Here is a 16,877-nt window from a genome sequence, read left to right on the forward strand (position 1 = left end):
CAAAACGTCGAGAAATGTAAAAAAATTTAATTTCGATTTTCGGACCATTACAATAACACCCCACGAGAAGTTAAAAATAAACTAGTGGTGTATGGCATCTTTTATTTCTAATAATTTAATGTCTAGTTGTATAGTTATAATATATTTACATGAATATGCATTATTAACGTAGCGCCAATTACAATAAATACAATTTTAAACTTTTAAAATAATTTATTAATTTTAATATATACAGAAATTGTGCATGATATAGGAAATAAAAAATAAAATAAAAAAACTGAATGAAGTTCAAATTATGGGTATATGTTCTAATTATTCAGATTTAGCTTCTTTTTTCGAGTTTTTTTTATCAGCTCTTCTTGCTGCTGTTGCTACTGAGTTTGTTTTAGACCTGTAAAAGAATCACGGTTACCTTTTTTAATAAGAAAATAAACAGATTATTCTTTTTGCCGTTAGTCGGAGTATTTTATAAATATAATAGTTTCAATGAATTTGTTTCATAACAGCATTAAATTATTTCATAAACATTGAGCAAAAAAACTATATTGCGTGCTCAATTAACCATAACTTCATAATCCGACTATTCAATAATTCTTTAAAATAAATTTCAAAAATAGTTCCTACTTGATGTGCTTTCTCAGCAGTTCTTCTCCAGAGTTAATTGCTTCGAGTATTTCTTCCATGTCAGCATCTTTGAGCCTAAATAAAATTAAAATACCTGTACAACAAGTTGAATAAATTTAGAATAATTTTCTCAAACAATACTTACTCTGAGAGAAATACCTCAAAACTACTCGAAGAGTCCATAGCCTGCCGCTTCGGCTTCTCGTTTTTATTGGGCCTACCCATAATTTGAACAAAACTTAAAACAAAAAAAAGTTAATTAAGATGGTTGAAATAAAGATGGTATAAAAAGAAATGAAGGTGCTTGGCCAACCCGCTTAGCCGATCTAAACAAACGAAGATAGCAACAAAAGGCCACTTCGATACACAACAGGTAAGTTTATCATGACATTAAATTAACAATCAGCGCGTAACCTAATCTACGGATATACTCAAAAATGTAATAAAAAAAATCATTTTTCTATTTTACTTCAACAAGTAAGAAATAAATGTTGCATGATTTTATTTTATTACATACAATTATTATTATTATTACATACGATTGTTTAAACTTGAGTTGTCACGATGTATTTATGTATTTATAGTTCGAAGCGTATCCCGCGTTATTCAAAATATCGTGGAAATTCATCTTCGGTGCAAAGCTTCCACTCTAGCAATTTTGCTTTTTGTTGATCTGTGGCTTCTTTTGACATTTACCAATGATCATTTGCAAATAGTAAATATTGCAAAATATGATGATTAATTTGTTGTTCATCTGCAGTTAACTGGTACATTGAATAAAAATTATCGGATTAATTTTTATATCAATTACCGCGTACTGAAAATAATATAAAATGGCACTTTCTAAAAGCTACCGGGTTTTTGAAAAACCTGGACCGCCTACCCATAGTGTTTTATTGGAACATCGACATAAAAATGATACATTATTATTTGAATCGCTTGTTGTTGCAGTCCTATGTGAGTAGCAATAGTTATTACATTTTTCGACATAATTTAACTCTGTACTTTCAGTACAGTGCTTATTTATGAACTAGTAACTTGAGACTCTGAAAGACTTTTGAGACTCTTACAATATATCCAAGTGCATTGATAAATTTGTTAAATAATAACGATTTTAATTTTGCCTGATTATTTGTCATATTTGATTAGTTTGTGCAAATGCTGTGGGTAGTGAATAATAACTTATTTGATTTGTCAACTAAGTTTTTGTAGATATATTAATATTAATAAAACTAAATTACATGTAAAAATATTTATTTTGAGTTTCTTCATGCAGTTCAAATAATCCATTATAATTTATTATGTATATCTTCTTATTCTAGTATGGAATGAATATTATTCTCTTTGAAACTCTGAAAGTATTTTATATAATTTCACTTGTATATTTTGATCTCAAATAACCAAGCAGAATCTTTTATCTTAAATATTTATATCGTTTTTTTATTTTCAGCTCCCCAGGAAGTTGAAGTTATTAAAAAGCAATATACGAAAGTTTGTGACGCTTATGGATGCCTAGGAGTTTTGCAATTTACCATAGGCGAAAACACTGTTTTGTTTCTTGTTCTAGTCTCTGGATGTTTCTCTGTTGGAAAAATAGGGGATTCTGAAATATTTCGTATTACGCAGACTACATTTATTTCTCTACAACATCAAACACCTAATGATGAGAGGATATCTGAAGTAAAACTTGTTTGTTAATAAATCATAAGTGATCAACAAAAAAAAATTATAATAACTCAATTGTTTAGGTTCGCAAATTACTTAATTCTGGAACTTTTTATTTCTCATGGACAAGCGGAGATGCCCAGCCTATGGATATCACATTGTGTGCTCAAAGGTGGCACAGGACGAAATACACAGACAATAGATTTTTCTGGTATAGAATTCATAAATATATTTGTATCAATTTTTGAATGATGGTTATTATTATAGCAATCAAGTTACAAATGTAAATGATTTTCAATATTTAAAACTAGAATTTATTTATAATAATTGAGGTATAAATATTTTTATATAAAGTAAGTGGTAAAATAATTAACAATGAATTATAGGAATCGCATGTTGCATGTTCATATGAGAAGATTTGGCATTGACACGGATTCTTGGTTATTGAAAGCAATGTGTGGGTCTGTTGAAATTAGAACTGTCTACATTTCACATATTCAAGCAAAAGCTGCTTTGATATCGAGGCTTAGCTGTGAACGTGCTGGCACCAGGTTAGATCATGGTTGTCAGAATTTATTTGCATAAGCTAATAATGTGAGAATCATATACAAAGTATTTCCTTGATATTAAGAAAAGTTCTTTTGTAGATTTAATGTCAGAGGAACAAATGATGATGGACATGTGGCTAATTTTGTAGAAACTGAGCAAGTGATATTCCTTGATAAGCAAATTACTTCTTACATACAAACAAGAGGCTCAGTACCATTGTTCTGGGAGCAACCTGGTGTTCAGGTAATAACTATAACAATAATAATCTAAATGTAATATTGTTCAACTTGTAGCATATCAAGAGTTCATATGTGCAAATGAATAATTCATAATATTGTGTTGTCTGAATTATACTAACATATATGTCTTGTTTAAGGTGGGTTCTCACAAAGTGAGACTGTCGCGAGGATTTGCATGTTCTGCAATTGCTTTTGACCGGCACATGTCACTGATGAAAAAGAGATATGGAAAACAAGCAATAGTAAATTTACTAGGAACAAGTTTAATTGGAAGTAAGGAAGGGGAGGCAATGTTGAGTAATGAATTTCAGGTATAAAAGTTTATCATATATCTTAAATAAATTTGATTGAAAACATTAAAAAAATAAGTATGTCTCAATTTTGACCTATTCATCACAGAAACATCATTCTGAGTCCAAATTTCAACCAACCGTTCCACATATTGTATTTGATTATCATCAAGAGTGCAGAGGAGGCAATATTGGTGCTTTGTCTAAACTAGGTGCAAGAATTGCACAATTTTCTAAAGACATATCAATTTATTATGTAAATGATAACAACATCCAAAGGTTTGTTTCAAATCTTATTTACATAAATATTGTTATATACTATGCAAATTACTTGTTTTTAATGAAAACAAAATTTTAGCACGCAGAAGGGTACAATCAGAACAAATTGTTTGGATTGTCTAGATAGAACAAACTGTGTGCAGACATATATTGGATTAGAAGTAAGATTTTGAGTAAAATTGACTTTTTTAATTAAATTTGATAATATAAACTATTCTAAACTATGATAATATAAAATATGTTTGATTTTAGATACTTCAAGAGCAATTGAAAATGCTTCAAATACCAGATAGAAAACAAACTGCATCACGATTTGATGAAATTTATAAGCAGATGTGGATCATTAATGGAAATGAAGTTAGTAAAATATATGCAGGAACGGGAGCGATACAAGGAGGGTCCAAGGTTAAAATCATTGGAATATATTATTTGATGTAAAGTCACAATTAATTTATATGTTTACATATTTTAGCTTATGGATGGTGCACGATCTGCAGCTAGAACAATACAAAATAATTTACTGGACAATTATAAACAAGAAGCCATAGACATTTTTCTATTTGGATCTACTCTTAATTCAGAATTATTAGATCGGGCTCGAAACTTACTGCCATTTTATATGCTTCATGGTAAGTTGATATATAATATTAGCTCCTAAATTTGTTTTTTTAACATACTTATTCTTTAATTAAATTTTAGCTCCAACACCAGTTCTAAGAGAAATTTGTAAAAGATCCTCAGAGTTTTTAGAACCCCAAACATTTAGAGTAGCAGTAGGCACTTATAATGTAAATGGTGGCAAACATTTTAGAAGTCTTGCTTACAAAGATGTTTCATTATCTGATTGGTTGTTAGACTCGCATAATTCAGTTCATAAAAATTGTAAGTTTAAAATTATTTTGAAATTAAATTCATAGAACTGATTAGTGTGTTTATCTTAGCTCTGGTAAATCTAAGTCATCCAGAAGAATCTGAGGTGCCTATAGATATATTTGCTGTTGGCTTTGAAGAAATGGTTGATTTGAATGCAAGCAATATTATAGCAGCCAGGTAGAATATAAATAATGTATATAGTGTTTATTGTATCATTGAAATTTTAATATATTATTGGAATATCATTACATGAAATGAATTCTGATTTAGTTTATAGTAGGTACCATTTGATCATTTACCAATAACTTGTATTGAATATTGATATATTTTCTTTAGTTCCGATAATGCAAAGGCTTGGGCAGAAGAGTTAACAAAAGTATTATCAAAAGAACATCCTTACTCTTTATTGACATATCAGCAGTTAGTTGGAGTGTGTTTGTATGTATTTATTCGACCAGAACATGCCCCATATGTTAAAGATGTTGCAGTTGATTGCGTTAAAACTGGTCTGGGAGGAGCAACAGGTAACACTGAATTAAATATACTACTGAATTTAAACTACAGTTTTCTAATTATGTGAAGTGTTTGTATATTGCTTTAGTTATTTATTTTTAATTAAAGTCTCTGGGTGTAAATAATAATGATGCATTTTTCTTATATATTGATGATAAATTTTTGTGACAGGCAATAAAGGAGCAGCTGCGATTCGATTGGTATTACATGGAACAACTGTGTGTTTTGTTTGTGCACATTTTGCTGCAGGTCAATCACAGGTTTCAGAAAGAAATGCTGACTATGCTGAAATTACCAGAAAAATCACATTTCCTATGGTATGTTATAAGTATTGACACATTTTAGAAATTATCTTTGAATATTTTATTATGAAATGGTTTAGAATAAATGTTGTTAATTACAGTGTATACTTTATGTTAGTTTTTTGATTATATGTGTGTATTATTTTAGGGTCGAACATTAAATTCTCATGAATATGTTTTCTGGTGTGGTGATTTCAACTATAGAATCGATATGGACAAAGAAGAGTTAAAAGAATGCATATCACAGGGTCAACTCGATGTTATTTTAGAAAATGATCAGTTAAAGGTATATATGTATAATGTTACAATTATATAACATATACAAATCCTAATTTAATTTCTGCTCATGGGGAATATTTAAGATTTTTAATATAGTTTAATTATCTAGTTATATAGTTAGTTTATAATATAGCATTTTTTAATTATTTTTTTAAATTAAATTAATTTGTTACTTAACACATTTTATAAACGCATAGCATTTTAACTTAGAAAAATATATAAATGCATACATATATATGTTAATAATTTTCATTTCTCTTTCTCTCTTTTATATTTACAAATGAAATATTTTTGAATACACTATTTTACATATTTTAGAAACAACAAGAAGCTGGTAATGTATTTAAGAACTTTCTAGAAGGTCCTATCACATTTCCACCTACTTACAAATATGATTTATTCAGCGATGATTATGATACTAGTGAGAAATGTCGAGCACCTGCTTATACTGATCGTGTGTTATGGAAAAGAAGGAGACAGATAACTGATTCAGGTAATAAGGAATTAAAGAAATTGATATAGTTTAAATAAAAAATTAACAATTACACCAAATTAAATGCAGTTGATTGTCCAAAGTTTTTTTGAAAAAAAAAACATTTGTGACTACAAGTCTACAAGTTTGTTTTTTATTTTAATTAAATAATAATATTATTAGTGCATTGTTTCAATAATTATGAGATAATATTATTTAAAAATTTGTTTTTGTTATGCTACAGAAGATGAAGATACACCAGGTAAAGCCTCAGTACTTGTTAAAATGCATTCTAAAATATTTTATATTGCCTTATTAAGGAGCATGATCAAATATGAGCATATGAGCATATCTATGATTTTGATACCATTAAAATACAAATCAATTTTTTAACTCTGAAATTTGTTTTATATAAAAGTTGAAGGTGATAATAACTGGAGCCCAGGAAAATTAATTCATTATGGTCGAGCTGAATTGAAGCAAAGTGATCATAGACCAGTGATAGCGCTTATAGATGTTGAGGTATCTAAAATCAATGACCGTCAAAGAAAAGATGTATTTCGCAAAGTTTTGCTTGATTTGGGTCCTCCTGATGGAACAATCTGTTTGAAGGTGATATAAACAAGATGCTTAAGTGAGCTTTATAGGAGTCAAAAAATTAAATAATAATTATACTTTTAGTTTTTGCAAGATGAAAATGATGATTCTGCATCTGTTTTTGATCAGAATTTGATTGAGGCTTTGATTCAAGAAATTTCAAAAATTGGAGAAATAATATTAGTGAGATATTGTGGTGATACATTATGGATGACTTTTAGAAATGGTCAAGTTGCTTTGGCAGCTGCTAGTTTAAGGACATTAACAGTAAGTAGTTGTATTTGGATATAAAAAAAATGTTTATTTTGAATTATGCCATGTAGAAATGGTCAATGTAAAATGTGATTTCTAGGTTTTGGATGTTACTCTCAGTATATCTTTACGATCTCCTGACTGGGTAAATAAAACTGAAAAGGAGATAGAACTTTGTGCAGATAATACAGTTTGTATTTGTGATGAAACTCCTGAATACAATCGCAAGTATCATTTTTAGTAATAACTATTTAATGTTTTTTAGTATTTATATCATTCATTTTTTTGTTTCCTTTTTTATAGAATTAGGAATTCCTGAAACAACCGCTAAACCTCAACGACCACAACCTCCAAGCAGACCACCTTTGCCAAAATCTCCTGTATTTACTAAGAAAGTTCCGCAGGTGAATTATGATTAATATACTAGAATTATTTTTAACATTCAAATGCTTTTGTAGATAGGAACTCCTACATTAATTCTTAGTTTTTGCATTTAAAAAATATTTATTATATTTTTTGAAGGCCGGAGTATTTAGCATAACACCTAGTACTGTGCCCCAAGCACGCCAAAGACCACCACCGCCATCAAACTTAAATTCAAACATGCAGAATGATGTAGATACCAATGCTATTTATGAGGAGATAAATGAAGAAGAGGTGAGATTAGTTGATGAATAAAAAATAATCGACTTAAGCAATAAAAATTGAGATAAAGATATTTTCATAAAATTTTCAACTGATTGTTTTGAAAATATACAATAGAAAAAATAGAATCGATAATTAACAATATCAATTTCCAATTGATATCTTTCAAATAGACTTAAACTATATCTACTAGTAATAATTATTGTGCCCAAACACATGCTTGTGTGTCCAAGCGTGTCCCATTATTCCAAACTGCAATGAATTTTTATAATTTAACTACTTGTCATAGGACTATAATATTTTAGGATATTTGTTTAGACTATGAGTTTTATCGACTTGTTGAACGGCAAAAACGCAAAAAAAATTAACATCTAATTACATAGAATTGATCCGGCCGACCTTTGTCAAAAATTAATCAGCACGCTTACCTTCTAATATCTTTCGAATGATTTTAAAATTTACAAAACTTGTTCAGGAAAACGTAGATTAAAAATTTTGCACTTTTCTGCTAATTCTAAAGAAGTATCTTGGCCAATTGTCCCGCAAATCTAATGAACGCGAGTCCTTATCGAGTTTCATCGAATGGATTTTAAGATTTTGAAATCAGTTCGGCTGTTTGTAAACAAAAAAACGAAAGTTTAAATTTTGGCTCACATACACATATATACTTTCTCCACTTTTGGAGTTGTATGATTCAAAATGGATTGAAACGTCAAGAAAACATAAATCTAGCAAGTCCAATTATCTGGTGACAACCTAATCATCTTGATTGAGCTCATAAATTAATTTATAAAATGTACATTAGAGTGGTCCTTAATATGGTCATTTTTGAATTTCCTTGCTCTCAGGGGCTCAAATGCCTCCAAATTGATAAAAAGAAAAAATCCTCTATAAGTTTTAGCTCTTAATATTGTCTTTTAGATAGTGCGCAGTTAATCAAAGTATTGTATTGAAATAGCATGGAAAAATTTTCAATGGTACAAATGAATGAGTTTTATTCAAAATTCGACGCTCTACAAAACAAATGATAAAAAACCTGTTTTGTAGAGCGTCGAATTTTCAATAAAAGATGACACAAATTGTCATTTGTAATTTATTTGTCGCTAAGTTATACCTAAAAAACGTTTGTCAAATTTTCGAATTTTTTTCCATGCTATTTCCATACGAAGATATGATTGAATTGCGCATTATCTAAAAGTTAATATTAAGAACTAAAACTTTTACAGCTTTTTTTTTATCAATTTGGAATCATTTAAGCCCCTGGGAGCAATAAAATTCGAAAATGTCTATATTAAGGACCACACTAATGTACATAATTTGTGTTCAAAAGATTTTAACCATTATTTTGCAATATTTAGCATTTAAGTACGATTATTACTTAAATTAATTAAGTAATTAATTAATTATTAATTACTTAATTAATTTATTTATTACTTAATTTATTAATTAATTAATTAAATTATTAGTATTTAAAATACAAAAGTAAATAAAACCTGATTTGTACATATAAAAGGTTTGGTTCGTGAACTACATATGGCATTGAAATTTTATTTAAATTGAATTGAAAATATCTCATAAAAGGAAATAATCTTACCGGTTTCTCGCCAATAATGTTTTGGAGCTGTATCTTGCCTTAAATTTATATCTGTGATGTGGTATTGATTTATAGTATTTTCATAATATATACAGTTCAGTATACTGAAATTTTTATTAAAATATTTCACCTGTGTTACCATAAGCCACGACATTCTTGATACCTGTGCAGTAATAGTAAAGTGTGTAGATTTTATCTAATATCCTTTGTGAAGCTAATAATGTTATTCATTGATCATTTACAGGTGAGTTATCCTGTCCCGCAAGGTCCGCCACCGCCGCCACCTCCAAGCAGGACAGATGCTTACGAAGTGCCAATCGATTCTCCGCCATCTCGAAGTCCTCCTCAAAGCGCTCCGCCCCTTTGCCTCAAAGGCATGCTCCGCCAATTCCGCAAGGCAGTCCAGCTCATCGACAAGTTTCGGCCGGGGTTCCGCCACCAGTTCCTGCTCGGTCCGCCGGGCCACCACCGCTACCCGCCAGACCGGTAAATCAATAAATTATTATTATATTTTGAGTGCATTGAAGGTGTGGTGGATATCCAATTCTTCTGTGTCTAGCTAAAAAAAGTATTTGTAAAAATAAATTTGTCGGGCCACATATGTAATAAGTAGACGAATGATATTTATGGTTATTATTTGCTTAATGTGTATATTAAGGTGATCCTTGATATGGACATTTTCGAATTTTCTTGCTCCCAAGGGCTCACGTGCTTCCAAATTGATAAAAAAATCCTCTATAAGTTTTAGCTCTTAATATTGTCTTTTAGATAGTATGCAAATCAATCAAAATTTTTAGATATAACTTAGCGAACAAATGAATGGTTTTATTCAAAATTCGACGCTCTACAAAACAAATTATAAAAAACCTGTTTTGCAGAGGGTCGAATTATCAATAAAAGATGACACAAATTTTCACTTTTAATTCATTTGTCGCTAAGTTATACCTAAAAAACATTTTTAAAATTTTCGAAATTTTGTCCATGCTATTTCCATACGAAGCTTTGATTGAATTTAGCACTATCTAAAAGTTAATATTAAGAGCTAAAACTTTAAGAGAATTTTTTATCAATTTGGAAGCATTTAATCCCCTCTTAGCAAGGAAATTGGAAAAAGTCCATATTACGGACCACCCTAATATACATATATATATAGCAAATAATACATTATATACATTAATACCATTTCCAATTGTTATAATGAAATTATGGCCGACTATTTGTGGATCAAAATTTTCATTTTTTATTTGAGATTTCTTGCCATTTTATCTGAAAATTAATATTTTTATAACAATTTGGTATCTTTCACCCTATACTTGTTTGTTATATTTTACCTTTTCTCGAGAAAAGCTTCAGCCAGATATTTTATTTACTTAAATTTAATTGTATGTAATGATTTTTTTTCATTAGCGAGTTTGCAAAATTTTCAAACTGGTTAGATAAGTAATACTATTAACAATTAAGTATTTTAAACACGCAACTTACATTTCAGAGAATATTTTGGAAAAAATATTTGGAAATAATTGAATACGTCGATTGGTTTTCAACGTCGATCTTTATTTGTAATTTTAACTATAACCATAAATTGCATTTGAAATACGATATAATTCAAGTATTTTTAAATAACAATTTAAAATTTTACGATTTGTTGCAGTGTGTTTTACTAGTTACGTAATATCAAAATTGTTTTTCCGCATTTTTAATGACTTTTCATTGAAGATGTTCATGATCACGGACTTTAAATGATTTATTAACGCTTTTTTATTGTGATAATTGATTTTTTTAAAATTAAAACGATTTATTTATATTAATATTTTGGATCGATTATGAGTTAACTAAATTTGTATAAACACACATTATATTCAAATGCATGAAATTAAAAATGTTATATAATAACATAGGATGACGTGCAATATTAAAATTGAGTAACACGCATTATAAATAAATAAATATATATATGATATTTTTGTTCCACGTTTTCCTTTATCAAGCAATGTATTATGAATTTCAAGTGATCAATGAATATTTTAATTCCAAGTATAGGTTTGAGATAATGAATATTTTTTATTCTTTTTATAATTAATCTAGTTGTCTTAAGTCTAAGTTATATTTATCCGGATTTGTAATCCGGATCTAACAAAGTTATTTTGCATTAAGTCAATTTACAATCATATATTTTTTTAATTAAATGTAACGTGTTGAGCACAGGTAATCAGTATAATTATTACTAAATTTATGTAACTTCAAGGTTTACATGAATTATTTTATTGGCTGTAAAATAACGTCAATCGGGCTATCTTGTGTCCGTCCGTCGCTGTCGTACTTACTTTGTTTATTGTTTAATATTTTGTATTTGTTTTTTCTATTTAAATTAATTAAGTATTATAATAAATTATTGTATGATGATATATATAAAAAATGAATATTTGAGTACCTAGTGTGAATACAACAAATATATTATCCGTACTTCAGATAAGAATATAAGTACATGCATATGGACTTATAAAATGTTTGGCTGCTTATAGATCACAATTATGTTGAATAAAGGACACTGTCCAATCTTGTTATTTTAATTTTAATATTTAATTAATATTTGTAATTAAATATTATAAATCTTTGAAAATACGTAGCAGAAAGGCCTTTAGTTTTTGTCGACCTTTTTATAGAATACGATGCAACAAAATAATAGAGCCTATTGAGTATATTCTTATATATTAACTAAGTATCACATATTCCGCGAATTCATTACTACACAGTGGCAATTGCTTTGAAAAATATCATCTGTTGAAAGAATATGAAAATAATTTTCATTAAAAAATTATAAATCTATTAAAAATATTGTATTTGTATTGGTTTGGTTATTTTAGAAGGTGGCAAGATTTCTTCTTGACTTGTCTTCTAACTGTTGCTTCTCTCACTTCTTATTTCATTGCATTTTTTATTTAGTCAATTCAAAGGATTTATAGCTTTATTGTGATTCTTAAATATTTTATTTGTGATTATTTCATTACATTCCTGCATCCCGCTAATCTTGTTAAATTCTGCCATCAAATTTTTGGCAAAACTAATGGATTTATTTTTCCTGAAAATTTCATGTTGGCTTTCATGGAAGCTTCCAGTGCAGCATTTTGTTTGGCAAGTTCTTTGTATTCTGCTTTTCCCAAACCAAGGTACTTGGTCGGTGTTTCTCCTCTAGTGAGCATCAAATCTCTCAATTGACCATAATTGAATGTGAGCTCTTCTTTCTTTAAATTTTACTTGTTCCTCGGTTTGTATTTTAGCTTCTAGTTTAAAAACATCATACTCTTCTTCTATTTGCGGATATGTTAGATTTACACTTTTGTATCTTAATAATATCCATGGCTTCAATTTCCTTGACAAGTGTTTCTAACTGCGTATTCAAATCTTCGATTTCTTTCAAGTCGATGTTTTTTTTTCTATTATTAATTCTGATAATTATTTTGTTATGCTGGATGTTGCAAATAAGACAAGAATTGAAAAGCACTTGAAATATTTTATTTAATCTTTTAGGACCTATTAAATAGACATCATAAAGGCAAAAAGTCTTTCTCCCTGTTATAAAGCATAGGTTCTAAAAATAAATTTTGCAATATTCAATATCAACTTTAGTTCATCAACCCTTTTCGCTTCTGAGCCAAAATATATTGCGAACACAGTTTCATAAATAATTTTTCCCAAGCTAATATTGTAGTCGATGATGGTCTTTGAAGAAGTTTTGAAGCCTTCCATACCTACGTCCTATTTATATATGATATATCATCCTTTGCTATTGTACAATACTGTAAACTATAATATATTAATATAAATGTATTTTATTTATTTATTTTATAAATGTAGTTTATTTTCAACTTCATTAAGAAAGAACATCTTTATATATAAAGATTTATTATACACAAATTGGGTACTCGGTCATATTACATAATTGAGCCTTCAATCTTAAATATTTTGGATACAATAAAGTGTTTTCTCTATTCCGAATTGAATTTGGTAAGCTCATCGTGATTTAAATTTTTCGTACAAGTTTCAAATTTATTACATTTTTTTCTACGTTATTATTCTTCGATATATAACTTTTACATGTACATAATTTAACTTATAAATTTTACTTAATTAATCTAATTTACATATAATTAATTAAATATAACTAATATTTTTTTTAAATATAACTAATAATTTTTAACTAATATATTTTAATTAATCGAAAGTACATATGCATGTATGGCCTTATGTAAAGTTATGGATAATAAAGGCTAATAACGAGAAATAAATTAAAATTGTAGCTTTTATGTTAAACAAATCTCGTTGGAAAAAGCCTTAAATTACCAATGTATATAACAAATCAAATTAAGTAATTCAATTAGAATTTTTATTTTAATAAGTGCTATTCTGTGAACAGTTTTAGTACAAAAAGTATACGCTTACATGCATTTCTTTCCCTAAAATGGTTAATCTAGAATTGTTGCAATGCACCAAAGAATCTATTTATTATGAGAATTACTTATGAAATTATAAAATGATATTATTAACTAATTCTTAGTAGTAAATTTAGTTATTTAAATCTATTACTTTAATTAAAAATATACCAGTGTTACGTAGCTGATAAATACTTATTATTATTATTACTATTAATATTATTATTATTAAAATTTCCGTTCATTATGCAAGTCATAGTGTTACATTTTCGTAATATATATAGCATTCCAAACAATATATAAATTAGAAAATATATATACATATATCTACAAATTTGGAATTATATGTAGTTAATAGCTTTTATTTGCTCAAATAATTTGAATAATTAAGGTATTAATTTATTTATATTTGTTAGCTTAGAAAGAGTAAATGTGATATACAAATAAAAATATAATTATATGTCAATAGTTGTTTTTGTTTCAATTACATCATGTTTACGAATATTATTGAAGAAATAGAATTGTACATAGGAAAGAATATGTAATCGAAATCAAAATATGTAGTTCTATTATACAATCTATCCAATTAAAATCAATTCACTCTCAGGGTCAGCAAACGAAAGCGGAACGAACGTTTGCATTTAAAGGCCAGATAATTCTTTGAAATTCAAATAGAATTAATTTAAACAATACTTTTTGCGTAAAAAACAACAATCGTCGATGTAATATTTAAAATAATGGGCAAGACCAAGTAATAAGGTGACCATATTTTTTCAAGTCAAAACCGTGACGGTAATTTTTGGTTATGACGGGGGAAGGGGGGGGGGTGGTGTATAAATATTTAAAAATTTAATATGATTTTAAAATAACAAACAATATTTAAGAATGCAATAAAAATCCGAAAGCTTTCAAACTTATTATAAATTTTTCTTCAATTTTACTCATAATTATTCAAAAATAATTAGCACATAGATATTCCAGGCAGTCAAGAAGTTCGTTCTCATAATTTTTATTAATTTTCGTAAAATTTCAAATATAAGTTCAAAATTATGAATGTTAGAGGCTATTTCAACCTGCTTTTTTCATATAAGCATACTATTTGTACATAACATTTTTAGATATTTGATGGGTGGGTAGTTGTAATTTTATTATCAAGTAAGAGCGAAAATTCAATTTTCGAAAAACCGGGACAAAAGATATAAATCCGGGGCAAATATTGCTTTTTAGAAAAACCCGGGACACATGGTGGAAATCCGGGACAGTCCCGGCTAAACCGGAACGTATGGTCACCTTACTAGTAAAGATGTAATGACCTTACTGTCGCAACTAACAAGTAACAACATGCTCTTGAATTTAATTACAGAATAAATTGTTAGTTATTTATAAATTATTGATTTGTTTTTCCATTCGTAAGCAAGGTTGTGAAGGACCATAATAATGGTTTTCTTTATATTCACAACTCACGTATAATCGATCGAATCATAAGTATACCCATGGGGGGTTATCTCTGAACAAATACGCTTTACCGTGTTTTGACATTGGGTATTGCCAAGCTTAGATTATAGATGGCTTACATTCGCTCAATTACAACAACGCTCGTTCGCGCATTTGACAGCCGTCGTACGAATGTGCCAATAACCCATATGTTGTTGCTAAATATTTCTGTTCTAGTGAATATTTAATAAATAAATTTAGTATGGTCACGTGCCAAGTTGTTTCAACTAATGAATATTGAATTGCACGTCTTAAGTGATGGCCAGGTATGTATGATGAGTTATATTTATTCATATAATGAAAATGTATAATAATAATACACGATGAAAATGTCAGAAGTCAAACACTTTTCAATCAATTCAAGAAAGCATCCTAAAGTTCATGTTCTCCGGAGCCTAAATATGCCGGATTTGTACTATATGAATGTATTTTAATAATAATTATTTTAGAACTTGGTATATCAATGTCAATTCATAAAAATGATGTAGAGGCAGTGGCAGATTGTCGAAGGAGAGTAATCTTACTTCAGGTAACTAAATACAAGTTGCTTATATATTTTATTTTGAATAATGTAGTTGTATCTTTAAATCAAGTATCTGTCTTTCTTGTAATAATTTATATAATAATATGCTTCTTGTTTAGGCTTCTTTGACCTGTATTGAAGTGTGTGGATTAGACAAATCTCCTTTACGGGAATCATGAAAGAGTTTCCCTCTCACACAGTCACGACTAGGAGAGCATTCTGATGTAGAATCAGGCGATAATTCTGATAGAGGGTAAACAAAACAATCTAATAAAAAAACATGACAGTGTGCAAATCCAGAGAAAGGGCCAAGTAATTTTAATTCTAAATACCATTTGCAAAGAAAATAAGTAAGGACATGATTCTTGCTTTGAAACTGTACAAAAAGTCTGCAAAGGTATCAAATGCATACATTTTTATTCTGTTTATTGAAAACACTTGGCTTTATAGTTTTTTTTTATCTTTATGTAAGTTTTAATGTTAATGGATTCATCATGATCATAAAATGAATAAATGTAATTTTTAAAATCACTCATACACAGAAACTATTTAAAGATTTCGTCAAATGTAACTTTATTAATGATTGATTAGATAGCAAAGTAACTATTAAATGGAGAGATAATAAAGAAGAACATCTCGTAAATGAATTTTAATCCTAGGAATTTAGTTTTATCTCTATTTAATTTCGAGGTTTATTTTGTTTGGGAAGTATTCGTTCTTTTTTTAGAAATTTGCTGTTCTTTTTATTCTTTAAAATTTTTGCATTACTTGCCATTCCTTCTAAATTTGTAATTCCATCGTCAATACTCCTGCGCTTTTCACTTCTTAGTTTTTTAAGTTTTTAATATATTATTATTAGTCATTAAGTAATTAATATTAATATCGTTAATTAATATTAATAAGTTACTTTTCTTTAGTTTGTAGTACTTTAAAAATATGTTTGTAATATACTTTAATTAATAGTAGTCAGTTATTTCTGTTTAGTTTATATTTCTTCCAAAATATGTCTGTGATATATTTGAAAATATATTTTGTATTTCGTATGTTTGTTCTTATTTCAAATATTAAAAATTTTTTAGATTTTTTGGCTGTAATGATTATATGTACAAATGTAGAAGTAAACCAGGGGTTAATTTACAAATGAACATGTGCTGCCATCAATAATCTTAGCTCCGCACTTCAATCGATGAAACGTCAAATCGCCCGACATAGCTATCTATTTATACTTGTTTATCTATGAGTATACCTAAGTACCTA

The 16,877-nt window shown here is 28.2% G+C and overlaps 1 protein-coding gene and 1 long non-coding RNA gene across 2 annotated transcripts; both read left to right on the forward strand.

Annotated features, from left to right (window-relative positions):
• Nucleotides 1–1,439: 1,439 nt before the first annotated feature.
• Nucleotides 1,440–9,663, forward strand: LOC113376272 (synaptojanin-1-like). Its single transcript, XM_026616179.1, has 22 exons — nucleotides 1,440–1,581; nucleotides 2,075–2,304; nucleotides 2,373–2,500; nucleotides 2,676–2,840; nucleotides 2,937–3,081; nucleotides 3,215–3,388; nucleotides 3,477–3,646; nucleotides 3,726–3,807; nucleotides 3,899–4,051; nucleotides 4,119–4,275; nucleotides 4,346–4,528; nucleotides 4,588–4,696; nucleotides 4,856–5,043; nucleotides 5,204–5,349; nucleotides 5,483–5,620; nucleotides 5,932–6,106; nucleotides 6,504–6,697; nucleotides 6,767–6,949; nucleotides 7,035–7,158; nucleotides 7,238–7,338; nucleotides 7,457–7,591; nucleotides 9,418–9,663. The coding sequence occupies exons 1-22, from the start codon at nucleotides 1,458–1,460 to the stop codon at nucleotides 9,661–9,663; spliced, it is 3,450 nt and encodes a 1,149-aa protein (XP_026471964.1). The 5' UTR covers nucleotides 1,440–1,457.
• A 5,587-nt stretch (nucleotides 9,664–15,250) lies between these two features.
• On the forward strand, nucleotides 15,251–15,879 carry LOC113378729. Its single transcript, XR_003367217.1, has 3 exons — nucleotides 15,251–15,363; nucleotides 15,434–15,626; nucleotides 15,740–15,879. It is a non-coding gene; the product is annotated as an uncharacterized LOC113378729 (long non-coding RNA).
• The last annotated feature ends 998 nt before the right edge of the window (nucleotides 15,880–16,877 follow it).

The sequence above is a fragment of the Ctenocephalides felis genome, unplaced genomic scaffold, assembly GCF_003426905.1.
Source record: "Ctenocephalides felis isolate EL2017-DRISC unplaced genomic scaffold, ASM342690v1 CF-g0.4_SCAFFOLD_01886, whole genome shotgun sequence".
Lineage (NCBI taxonomy): Eukaryota > Metazoa > Arthropoda > Insecta > Siphonaptera > Pulicidae > Ctenocephalides > Ctenocephalides felis.